The 13,499-nt window shown below is 43.5% G+C and overlaps 1 protein-coding gene across 10 annotated transcripts in view; it reads left to right on the top strand.

The window, feature by feature from the left end:
- Positions 1 to 13,499, top strand: part of LOC132824232 (transcription factor COE3-like) — a 516,826-nt gene that overhangs the window by 432,931 nt on the left and 70,396 nt on the right. For all 10 annotated transcript variants that reach the window (XM_060839322.1, XM_060838666.1, XM_060839181.1 and 7 more), the window contains exons 12-13: positions 9,175 to 9,240; positions 10,876 to 11,053. In XM_060839322.1, the coding sequence (XP_060695305.1) occupies positions 9,175 to 9,240; positions 10,876 to 11,053 (244 nt within the window). The remainder of the gene's footprint in view (positions 1 to 9,174; positions 9,241 to 10,875; positions 11,054 to 13,499) is intronic.

Raw genomic sequence — 13,499 nt, 5'->3', positions numbered from 1 at the left:
GGGATTGATGGGTTCCTGATTAGTGAGGGAATCAAGGGTTATGGGGTGATAGCAGAACAGCATTGAGAAGCATATCAGCCATGGTGTAGACTCAATGGACCAAACGGCCTAATTGTGCTCCACTATGTTACAGCCTGGTGGAACACTCTTGCAAGGTGCAGTCGTAAGTCAACAATCAGGATTTGTGGTTGTTAATATTCATAAGACATGCATCTACCAATAATCCTCTCCTCTCTCTTTCAACAAAAACTGGTCTTTCATTTACAAAGTGCCTTTTATGAGCCAAGGACATCCCACAGCGTGGTACTTGTGAAGTACTTCTGGGCGGCACTGTGGCACAGTGGTTAGCACTGCTGCCTCACAGCGCCAGAGATCCGGGTTCAATTCCCGCCTCAGGCGACCGACTGTGTGGAGTTTGCCCGTTCTCCCCGTGTCTGCGTAGGTTTCCTCCGGGTGCTCCGGTTTCCTCCCACAGTCCAAAGATATGCAGGCCAGGTCAATTGGCCATGCTAAATTGCCCGTAGTGTTAGGTAAGGGGTAAATGTAGGGGTATGGGTGGGTTGCGCTTCGGCGGGTCGGTGTGGACTTGTTGGGCCAAAGGCCCTGTAAGTAATCTAATCTATTATCACAACTAGGACAAGTCAATCTGCTTGGAGCATATTCATACAAGCAGTGATGACATCAGTGATCATCTACTCTTCCCTACAGAACAGCGTTGTAGTTTGTGGAATTGGAAAACTTGATGACTTTGTTGTTGCTGTTGTTTGTAAAGAATAGAATAATGGCAATCAGCTCTCATTGAATCAAGGGGTACTGGTTGCTCTTGTACATGGTACAATGGATATCTGGGAGTGAGTTATAGACTGCGTTACGGAGAGGTCTGTAATAGCGATGCTGTGGGCTTCAATAACAACACATGGGCAAAGCTCCTGTCTTTGAATGGCAGCAATGGAGCCTGCATTTACAGCGTTAAAGATCTTGTTGACGTCAATGGATCGTTGCCATGGCTGCAATCTTGGGAGAATATGAATGAATGACACCTATGTTGCTGGGGACCTCTCTATTTTTTGTTTTGGTTTGGATGAGTACAGATATCAATAACATCTGCCCCCATGGATGTTCAGATTGTAATCATTATAACCTTCGCAAGGGCCTGATGAATTGGAAGAGTCAAGTTCGGGTTGGCTTATTATTAATATTTATTTTCAAAATATTTCAAAGGTAAAGAAAAGACATTAAAAATGAATTAATGCAGCCCTGCACTATACAGTTCAACTTAATGCTGTTACACTGACTGACTGCCTTTGTAAATCACTAACTACCTCCTAGTTTAATCGATCCTTTAATGGAGATGAACAGCATGTTGAATTCTAGCAGTGGGTCCTACTCTGCCCAAGGTAATGCTAAGCCAGTTTGAGATCACTCTCAGCTATCCATTGGGAAGTCATGGGTTAAAGATCCCCTAACACCACAATATAATCCCTTGGTCTGCATGGACAACAGAGAGAGTTGTTGCACATCATCCTTGAGCACACGAAAACAGGGTTAGGCTGTTTAGTCTCTCAATCCTCTTCCACTTTCAGTTGTGTAATGGATGCCTGAAAGAGGTCCTCAGCCAAGGTCAATACCATCCCTTCCAATCCCTGGGGTGTCAGCTGTTGCCTGTGCACATAAAAAACAGATAAACAGCTTTGTCATTTCCTTGACTTTTTCTGAACACATTCATCATTTACAAGAATGATCCTACAGAGGAAGAACTTGTCATATAATAAGCACTTAAGAATTCGAAGTCTGCACTCTCACGTTTCACGTCAGCTCTGATGAAGAGTCATCTAGACTCGAAACATTAGCTTGCTCTCTCTCCAGCATTTGTTGTCTTCAGTGAGAAGCAGAACAGTCTAGACATGTACATCTAGCAACTGAAGACAAATAGTGGACATTTTTCTCAGTTAACAACTCTGTTTCATTTCAAAAGTAGCCTATGTCTGCGTGTTTGTCTTTGTTCACCAATGTAAGACCTTGGTTAATCAGTAAGCATTGAAAAAGGTGAGGAGTTTTCATCAAGAGATTGAGGAGAAAGTATTTTTACTAGCAGGGTGATGGAACACCAGAGGATGTTGGTTTAATGTCATGAGAAGAGGAAACAGAGGGAGAGATGAGGAAATGTTTTATTAAATGTAGTAAACTGGCCTCGCAGTGCCAGGGTTCGATTCCATCCTCTGACCTCTGTCTGTATGGAGTTTGCCCATTCTCCCTGTGTCTGCAAGGGTTTCCTCCCACAGTCCAAAGATGTGCATGTTAGATGGATTGGCCATGCTAAATTGCCCATTGTTTCCAGGGATGTGGACGATAAGTGAGTTAACCATGGGAAATGTGAGGCATCAGATAAGGGTTGGATTTGGGTGGGATGCTCTTCAGAGGGTTGATGTGGACTTGATGTGCCAAACGGCCTGCTCCACACTGTAGGAATTCTATGGAAGCTGCCATCCGATTGGATGGTAAAAAATGTGATCTTCAGGCAATGAGCAGGGTGTAGGGCTAATGAGATATCATTTTCTCAGGCATGATGGTTTGAACAGGCATGCTCTGTCACCTCCATCGACACAAATACAACTATCTGACAAGAAAGATTCCACAAAATTTTTATTTGTTCTCAAATTTTGACAGATGTGCAATGATCACATTTACTGTATTCTTAGTCACTTCAGCAAGCTTGTAGTTGGTCCCTTCAAAAGCAAAATTGTAACAGTTTGCATCACCTTTTAGAAAATATCAGCATTCCATCCCATGTGGTCAGATCAGAGCACTCAATTCAAAGTTGCAAACGTGTTGCAATGAAGAAAGAGACCATTCGGCCCATCATAAAATGAGCATGAGTGTCAATTTCCTGCTTTCTCCCTTACACTTGTGCATTATCTTCCTCCACTTGGCCAAGGAGACCAAACCCTTAGCGATGTTTCAGGCTTAGTGTGTAGCCTCTGTCTGGCAGAATGTTGCAGGTCAAAAGATGCCTCTGTTTTGGCAGAAGGTTAGAGTTCAAAGCTGCTTCTGTCTAGACAGGTTACAGGTCAAAGCTACTTCTGTCTAGACAGAAGGTTACAGGTCAAAGCTGCTTCTGTCTAGACAGAAGGTTACAGGTCAAAGCTGCTTCTGTCTAGGCAGAAGGTTACAGGTCAAAGCTGCTTCTGTCTAGACAGAAGGTTACAGGTCAAAGCTGCTTCTGTCTAGGCAGAAGGTTAGAGATCAAAGCTGCTTCTGTCTAGGCAGGTTACAGGTCAATGCTGCTTCTGTCTAGGCAGGTTACAGGTCAATGCTGTTTATGTCTAGGCAGAAGGTTACAGGTCAAAGCAGCTTCTGTCTAGACAGAAGGTTAGAGATCAAAGCTGCTTCTGTCTAGGCAGGTTACAGGTCAATGCTGCTTCTGTCTAGGCAGGTTACAGGTCAATGCTGCTTCTGTCTAAGCAGAAGGTTAGAGATCAAAGCTGCTTCTGTCTCGACAGAAGGTTAGAGGTCAAAGCTGCTTCTGTCTAGGCAGAAGGTTAGAGGTCAAAGCTGCTTCAGTCTAGGCAGGTTAGAGGTCAAAGCTGCTTCTGTCTAGACAGGTTACAGCTCAATGCTGCTTCTGTCTAGGCAGAAGGTTACATGTCAAAGCTGCTTCTGTCTAGACAGGTTACAGGTCAAAGCTGCTTCTGTCTAGACAGGTTACAGCTCAATGCTGCTTGTGTCTAGACAGAAGGTTACAGGTCAAAGCTGCTTCTGTCTAAACAGGTTACAGGTCAATGCTGCTTCTGTCTAGACAGACGGTTACAGGTCAAAGCTGCTTCTGTCTAGACAGAAGGTTACAGGTCAAAGCTGCTTCTGTCTAGGCAGAAGGTTAGAGGTCAAAGCTAATTCTGTCTAGACAGAAGGTTACAGGTCAAAGCTGCTTCTGTCTAGGCAGAAGGTTAGAGGTCAAAGCTGCTTCTGTCTAGACAGGTTACAGGTCAAAGCTGCTTCTGTCTCGAATGAAGGTTGTAGGTCAAGCTGCTTCTCTCTCGACAGAAGGTTAGAGGTCAAAGCTGCTTCTGTCTAGGCAGAAGGTTAGAGGTCAAAGCTGCTTCAGTCTAGGCAGGTTACAGCTCAATGCTGCTTCTGTCTAGGCAGAAGGTTACATGTCAAAGCTGCTTCTGTCTAGACAGGTTACAGGTCAAAGCTGCTTCTGTCTAGACAGAAGGTTAGAGGTCAAAGCTGCTTCTGTCTAGACAGGTTACAGGTCAAAGCTGCTTCTGTCTAGACAGGTTGCAGGTCAATGCTGCTTCTGTCTAGACATAAGGTTACAGGTCAAAGCTGCTTCTGTCTAAACAGGTTACAGGTCAAAGCTACTTCTGTCTAGGCAGGTTACAGGTCAATGCTGCATTCCAGTGCCTTGAGCACTGGATAATCAAGGCTGATATACCCAGAGTGCATTCCTGAAGCTACCATGCCCTTTCTGATGTGCTATCTACTGGACGAGCTGGTAAACAGAGACACAGTCTGCTACAGTCAGTTCTCTAAAGTGACACAAACAATACTTCTCATCAATTAATTTCACATCACTTAAAAAAATCATTCCATTACAAAATGTGGGAGCTTTTTGTGTCCAATTTGCAATCACTTTTCCTATCTTTTCTCATTATTGTTAGAGTTTGGAATTCTGTTTAAGAAAGGAGGGAGAGATAAGATAGAGAGCCCAAATCTGGTCATCTGCCATCTATAATCGAGTAAATGCTAGCCTGTTTTGTAAAAAGTGTGATGACTGGATATTTAGAAGATTATTGTCCGGTGAAGGAGAAACAATATTTGACAAACTCGATCAGAGTTTTTGAGGCTGTTACTGGCAAATGGGGGATGCGGTGGATATTGTGTCTCTGGATTTCACTGTGTAGTTTTTTGCCTGGGTAAGATTTATGAGTTATGGTTTCAGCTGAAGTTACCACTGGATAATTTCAATCACAGACTAAAACCTGGATTGAAAGATCATCTTTTTGGTTTTAACAAGATGGTCTTTTATTGCTGACTCAGGTTTAACCGGAAAGTGGAATTTCATTGCACAAAATACAGTTAAAAAAAGGAATAAACTAAACCTTTACATAAAACACGTTTAAAGATTTAAAAACACACAATAAAAATAAAACCTAAAAGCATCCCATTACAAACATCAGAGAGAATTTCCCTCTCTAACACACATAAGGGGTTGACTCTGCTATGCCTTTGTTTTCTGGTTGTGAGAACATAGAACATACATACATATATATATATGTATGTATACATACATATATGTATACATACATATATATATATATACATATATATGGAGGAAAGCAGGAACCAGGAATGATGCTCATTTTACGATGGGCCAAATGGACCCTGTTTACTTTTTCTCTTGAAACTCTGTTAATGTAAATGAAACCCCATTATTCTCCAGGATATCTCTCTCTAATACTGAATGTTAAAAGAAATCACCATAGCTATGAATATTTATCATTGTTAAATCCGATGGCTTCAAGATATGAATGATAGAAAACAAATTAGATAAAGATGAACTACTTCCATTGGTTGGAGACTATAGAACTAGAGAGCACAGTTTAAACATTAGGACCAGACCATTCAGGAGGGATATTAGGAAGCTGTTGGGGGAGGTGATGGCCTGGTTCAATCTCTGGACTGTTCATCTGGAGGCCCAGGAAATGTTCTGGTGACCCAAGTTCGAACCCTGCCATGGCAGATGGTGGAGTTAGAATTCAATCAAAAAAAAGACTGTAATTAAAAGTCTAATGATGACCATAATTCCATTGTTGATTGTCAGAACAAAACATATGGTTCACTAATGTCCTTTAAGTAAGGAAATAGCCATCTTTACCTGGGCTGGCCTACATGTGACTCCAGACCCACAGCAATGTGGTTGACTTTTAACTGCCCTCTGGGTAATTAGGGATGGGTAATAAATGCTGAAACAAACCAGGGCTTAAAGGCTTGAAGTTAAGAGAGAGAGAGAGAGAGAGAGAGTACCCAACTGGACTTGCCCCAGCAGCCTATCTTCACACATTCGTACTGCTGCTGAACTGAATCAAAAACTCTAACCTAAATGAAGGTGAGCTACACAGCGAGCTGGCCACTCCCCTTTGATAATATCATTTTTTTTTAAGAAATGAAAGCCTTAAGCCGGGGGCATTATCTGTCAGGGTAAACAAGAAGGGCCCCAATAAACCTTCCAAACCCATCCTAGTTGGAGCCTGGCCAAATACCACCTTCCAGAAAATAAACTCAGGGGCATAGTAACCTTGTAAAAAGATGAACATCGTGACAGGATGACCTGCCTATCCTGCACTCAAAACCTTTCACTGTACTTAGGTACATGTGACAATAATAAAGCCATTCAAACCAAATCAAAGAGATAACATAAAATCACTTCTCAAACCTCGATTGCTGACTTTACTCTGTTAAAAACTGCATGCATTTTTTAAAATCTGTCCATTTAAGGTACTTAGAAGTTCAGAACCTAAACATTATGAGAACGATAGACAAAATCAAAGCTTCCATCTTGCAGTCGTCGGGACTGAGTTGCAAGAAAACCAACTCGAGAAGGGGAATAACAATTTGTACAGCCACAGAAAGAGCTGTGATTGGTTGACCAAACTTGATGCTGTTTGTCAGATTATGTTGAGCTTTTTTGGAACAGAGAATGAAGTCACAGCCAAACAGACCGCAGTGGGATTGGTGGATCAAATTAAAATTAAAACCATTGCCATTTTCATTCATTCTCTCCTTCCTGCTTTCATCTATGAAAAGTAGACACGCTCTTTCTGTCGAGCTCACAGCCTTCACCCACAAGTGCAACATACATTGAAGCTTGGTTGGCTGTCATTCAGCCCACTCTGTTTTGAACAACAGCAGTTCTGCATTTATTTAGCACCATTAATGTAACAACATACCCTGAGACACGTCAATAGAACACGATCAAACTGAATGTGACACTGAGCCGCATAAAGGAATGATAGGGCAGATGCTCAGAAGGTGTGGTGGGGCTGTTTGTCAACTTATCTCCAGCTCGAAAACAACCAAGAGGAAGGTATCCAGTCTGGAGACAGTGCCTTCAGAAAAACGGAGAAGTTGTCTCCCACTTTGTGCAAACGTTAACATGTTTTGAACCAGCTCACTGCTGCATCAGTGGATTTAGAGTCATAGAGTCATACAGCAATGAAACAAATCTTTCAGTCCAACCAGTCCATACTGACCATAATATCAAACTGAACTAATCCCACCTGCCTGTGCTTGGCCCATATACCTCCAAATATTTCTTATTCATGAACTTATCTAAATGTCTTTTAAATGTTGTAACATTACCTGCATCCACCATTTGCTTTGGAAGTTCATTCCACACACAAACCACCCTCTGTGTAAAAATATTGCCCACCATGTCTTTTTAAAGTCCTTCTCTTCTCACCTTAAAAATATGCCCCCTAGTCTTTAAATTCCCCACCCTAGGGAAAAGAAACCTGTCCTTCACTTTATCTATATCCCTCATGATTTTTTAAACCTCTATAAGGTCACCCCTCAACCTCCAATGCTCCAGTGAAGAAAGTCCCAGCCTATCCAACCTTTCTTTCTAACTCAAACCTTCCATTCCCAGCTAAGTCCTGGTAAATCTTTTCTGAACCCTCTCCAGTTTCATTCTATCCTCTCTATAACAGGATGATCAGAACTGCACACTACTCAGAAGAGGTCTCACCATCTTGTACAATCTCAACATGCCATCTCAACTCCTACACTCAAATGTCTGAGCAATGAAGGCCAGCATGCTAAATGTCTTCTTAACCACCCTGTCCACATTTGATGCAAACTTCAAAGAATTATGTACTTGAACCCCTAAGTCTCTCAATTCTACAACGCTACCCAAGGCTCTACTTTTAATTGTGTGAATCCTGTCCTTGATTGTTTTACCAAAATGCTACCTCGTATTTATACAAATTAAAACTCCAGGATACGCTCTTCAGCCCATTCACCTAATTGATCAGGATTTAAACCCCCCAATTCTGCAATTCCTCAGCTCCCAATTAAATTTCAAAACCATTCTGAATGGAATGAACAAGAGAACACAAGTAAATGACTACAATAAGATGACGGTGGTTCAGGCATCAGATCAGTAGAAATACAGAAACGTATCTGTATTTCTATCTGTCCCTGTCTGCACTTGTACAGAGGCAGGCGTACAGGAACTTTGCATATGAGGTCACTTAAAGTCATTCAAAATTCTACTGCCTGGGTCGTTATTTGCCCGGACCGCCCCTGTGTTCTTTGGCCTGTACCAGCTCACAATTAAACAATACCTTGAATTTAAAATCCTCATCCGTAATTTCACATCCCTTTATGACGCTCTGACTTCCTGTCATCTCTTCTGACCCCACAAATCTTTTGAGATATTTATCTCCTCTAATTCTAAGCATTTAATCAGTCCACCATTGTTACCACTCCATGTCATAGACCATCTGTCCAGCTAACTGACCCCCTGATATATTGATTTGATTTGATTTATTATTGTCACATGCACCTAGGTACAATGAAAAGTTTTGTTTTGCGTGCAGCATGGGCAGGTCATACCGTACGAAGCACATTAGGATATTGGAACAGAGTGAGGAATACAATGTTACTGCTGCGGAGAAGACGTACAAATCACTTTCATTCCAATAAAATCTCCCAAAGCGCATCACAGGAGCATTATAAACTGAAATATGATACTGAGCCACACAGGCGATATGAAGTAGGGAAGGAATTCCAAAGATGCCAACGATGTGGGTTCAATTCCTGGGCTGCCTCAGGTTATCCTCAACCTTTCTCCTTGCCTGAAGTTTGCTGACCCTGAGGTCAAACTGTCACAGTCATATCTCCCTCTAATGAGAGACCCCCCCCCTTCTGATCCAATACAGTTATGACAACCTGACCTACATATCAATATAAGTATATTCCATCTGTCTCATTATTTGTCAGTCTATCTGCCTCTCTCTCTCCATTTCAATACATTTATCTCACTGTATGTCTCATTCTGCCATTTTTACATTTATTTCTGCATCTCTCTGGCTTTTTCCCCACTCTACGCGGGGTGAATGAGCACTACACAAAGGGAGCCCTCTGTTTAAGCTGAGTTGTTTCTCTTTGCAGGAGGTACTGCTGAAACGGGCTGCCGACCTGGTTGAAGCCTTGTATGGAATGCCACACAACAACCAGGTAGGTGACAGAATGACAATTAGCAATGACACCCAGGCTTCTTGGAACAAACTCACAAAACAGTCCAGCACAGAAAGAGCCCAGCAGTGGTTCTTTTGATAGACAATCCAGTTCATCCTATTCATACAATCACTACTGTGTAGTAGCAGGCCGGTTGGCCCATCAAGTCAACACTGACTCTCTGAAGAGCATCCCACCCAGACCTCTGTGCTATCCCTGTAATTTCCCATGGCTAATCCATCTGGCGTTCCCATTTCTGGACACTATGGGGCAATTTAGTATGGCCAATCCACCTCACCTACACATCTTTGGACTGTGGGAGGAAACTGGAGCACGCTGAGGCACGGGGACAATGTGCAAACTTCACACAATCACCCGATGGTGGAATCGAACCCAGGTCCCTGACGCTGTGAGACAGCAGTGCTAACCACTGAACCACCATGTCACCCGATACTCCCCTACTTTTGCGCTATGTCCCTGACATGTTTTTTCGCCGTGTGGTATTTCCTCAGTTGCCTTTTTGAAAGTTGCTTCTGAATCTGTATTCAAAATCCAGGGCAGGCAGAGCTTTCCAAATCCCAATTTATCCCAGTCCCAGAATGTGGAAAAATATCATCTTTTATTTTGACAGTCTTTACATGACTGTTTCTGATATTTGGCAATACAGACTGTAATGTGTTTGCAACATGTTCTTTGTGCCCATTATGTCCACCCATTTATGTTAAACAGTTTTACTTTTTCTCTAAAATAGCAGACAGAAATGTTTGCTCACTAATCGCCTCCACAAGACCCTCTGTCCTTTCTGTACTGACATGGTAGATCCATGCTTGACAATAAGTTCAACCAAACCATGGAGTTGCAATGACAGGCAGAAGTGAAACCATTGTGACCTTCACCCTCACTGTCTTAGAAAGATCAAAAATAGGAGCAGGAGTAGGCCATTCGGCCCTTTGAGCTTGCTGCAGCACTCAATATGATCATCATCCAACTCAGTACCCTGTGCCTGATTACCCTCCATAACTCATTGATCCCTTTAGCCCGAAGAACGATAACTAACTCCTTCTTGTATCGCTAGACTATGATTCCTGGTTCTGGACTCACCGGTCACCGGGAACATCCTGTCTTTACCCTGTTGGAATTTTATAGGTTTCCATGAGATCCCTTCTCTCATTCTTCCAAGCTCTGGTAAATATAGCTTTAACTGACCCAGTTTAAGTGTGGCATTAAATCAAATATGGGAGTAAGTGAGGGCTGCAGATGCTGGAGAGTCAGAGTCCAAAAGTGTGGTGCTGGGAAAGCACAGCAGATCAGGCAGCATCTGAGGAGCATGAGAGCCAACCTTCCCATTCCTGATGAAGGGCTTATGCCTGAAATGTTGACTCTCCGGCTCCTTGGATGCTGCCTGACCTGCTGTGCTTTTCCAGCACCACATTTTTTGACATTCAATCAAATGTGGTCATTTGATCTTACTCCACAAGCTTTCTGTTTCTGCCAGTCCTATAAAAAAGCCTCACATTGCAAGTTCCAATATCGAGTTATAATTGATTGTTCTCTTCAAATGTTGTTCAGAAACATTTCATCTCTTTGTCAAACTACGTACTGCTTAACTGTCTCTCCCCCACACCCTCCCCCCAGGAGATTATCCTGAAGCGAGCGGCAGATATTGCTGAAGCTCTTTACAGTGTCCCCAGGAGCCACAACCAGCTTCCATCACTTGCCAATACATCGGGCCATTCGGCGATGATGGGGGTGAACTCCTTTAGCAGCCAGCTGGCAGTCAACGTGTCCGAGACGTCACAGGCCAGCGACCAAGGTTTGTCATGGTACCTCTCATTCCTCTTTGGGCGAGTCAGAAAGTTGAAGGGTCAAGGCTCAAAGTTCACAACACCCACATGAGTTCAAAGCAAGGAAGAGGAAATGAGGCAAGACACAAATGGAAAGTGAGGACAGCTAATCTTTTAAAAAATTCACTCACAGGATGAGGGCGTCACTGGCTAGGACAGCATTTATTGCCCATCGGGCAGTTGAGAGCCAAACACATTGCTGTTGGAATCACATGTAGGGTAGACAAGTAGGAGGCTGGAAGAACACAGCAAGCCAGGCAGCATCAGGAGGTGGAGTGATCGATGTTTTGGATGTAAGTCTGCTTCAGGGCACATGTTGGCCAGACCAGGTAAGGATGGCAGCTTCCTTTCCTAAAGGACATTAGTGAATCAGGTGGGGTTTTTCCAACAATCGATTCATGGTCATCATTAGACTCTTAATTCCAGATTTTTATTGCATTTAAATTCCACCACTAGCCATTGCAGGATTCAAATCCCTGAGTCTCTCCACAAACAGGCCAGCGATAATACCGGTAGACCATCAAGTCTCCTCAGGACTCTAACCCCAAAGCAGAGAGGTCCCTTGGAGGACTGTAAGACTGGGGGCCTCTCCTCGCACACCCATTACTTTCTCATTTTAAAATCAGAGAAGCATTTGATTGAAAGTGAGGACATTTTTCTAATTCCAACTTCCAACCTCCCCAGCTCAGCATCCGTGGCCGAGAGGGGTCAGATCCTTAAGAAAGGTTGAAGTTTCTGCAGATATCATCCCCAGCTCGCTAGGCTGCTTACCAGGAGCCAGGCGGCATGATGGCACAGTAGTTAGTACTGTTGCCTCACAGCGCCAGAGACCTGGGTTCAATTCCCGCCTCAGGCAACTGTGTGTGTGAAGTTTGCATATTCTCCCAGTGTCTGGGTGGGTTTCCTCCCACAGTCCAAAAATGTGCAGGTTAGGTGAATTGGCCATGCTAAATTTTCCATAATATTAGGTGTAAGGAAATGGGTCTGGGTGGGTTGCTCTTTGGAGGGTTGGTGTGGACTTGTTGGGCCAAAGGGCCTGTTTCCACATTGTAAGTAATCTACTCAAGCCATGGGAGCAGAAGTGAGGCATCATGGGGTATGGGCTGATGGGTGATCCAGAACTGAAACAAGCCTTGCCTTTGCCTCTTTTCCAACCGCTCGCTAAATTCTCGAAACAGCCTACTTTGAGGCAGGAGGATGAATTCTTTTTGAAAGAAGGAAAATATGTATTTCTGCGGCATCTTTAATGACCTCATGATAGTTTCTCAACCCTTCTGAAGTATTGTCACCATTATCATGTAGGAAATACGGTGGCCCATTCTGTTTTGTACAGCAAAATCCCAGAAACAGCAACGTGGTCACAGTCAAAATCATCTGTTTTGTTTGCGTGAAACCAGAGGATACATGAAGTAGAGTGCGCTGGGAGGTGGCAAACGTTTTGAGGTTGATCTGTTCCTGGAGAGGAATCTCATACAAAGAGTGTTTAAGGCCCAGTACAGATTTTTAAATGGGGAGGTCTGACCAATCAGGAGAGATGGAGCTGAGTTGTCGTGTGCTCTCAGGAGTTCAGAGAAATGCGGGGTGATCTCCGAGACAGAGAGAGATCACAGTCTGAAAATGTTTAGCAGGGCTAGGGCTGAGACTATTGCCCCGGCTGGAGAATTTTGAGCGAGAGGATCATGTTATAAAGATAAAGGGTCTGCCATTTCCTATTGACATCTGAGATGGTGAAGACGTTTGGATGTAAAGGAAGGAATATGGGAATCGGGGTGAGAAGGTGGAGGAGAGATTGAGTTTGAGCTGTGATAGGGAATGGCAGAACTGGTTCAAGGGGTCACATGGTCAACTCCTCTTAATGTTCTGGTTAGCTGGGCAACTGCTTTATGATGCAGAGTAATGCCAACAGCAGAGGTTCAGTTCTTGCACTGACTGAGATTACCATGGAGGTCTCTGCTTCAAGATATTCTCCCTGAGGCATGGTAACACTCAGGTTATACTGCTACCAGTCATCTCTCTCTTCCTAATGGCAGAGTAGGACTACGGCATTTTTTGCTTATTTGCTCATAGGATGAGGGCACTGTTGGCCCGGCCAGCATTTATTGCCCATCCCAAGGAACTCTTAAGAGTCAACCACATTTTCTGTGGGTCTGGAGTCACATATAAGCCAGACCAGGTAAGGATGGCAGATTCCTTCCCTAAAGGATGTGAGTGAACCAAATGGGTTTTTCCAACATCAGCAATGATTCATGACCACCATTAGACCATCATTTTCATTGAATTCAAATCCCACCATCTGCTATGGCAGGATTCAAACCCAGGCCCCCAGAAACATTCCCTGAGTTTCTGGATCAATAGCACAGCAATAACACCACTAAGCCATCACCTCCCCCCAATTTGCTTTTGCTGATGCTTCTA

Source organism: Hemiscyllium ocellatum, chromosome 1 (assembly GCF_020745735.1).
Source record: "Hemiscyllium ocellatum isolate sHemOce1 chromosome 1, sHemOce1.pat.X.cur, whole genome shotgun sequence".
Classification (NCBI taxonomy): Eukaryota; Metazoa; Chordata; class Chondrichthyes; order Orectolobiformes; family Hemiscylliidae; genus Hemiscyllium; species Hemiscyllium ocellatum.
This window is presented reverse-complemented; position numbering and strand designations above follow the sequence as displayed.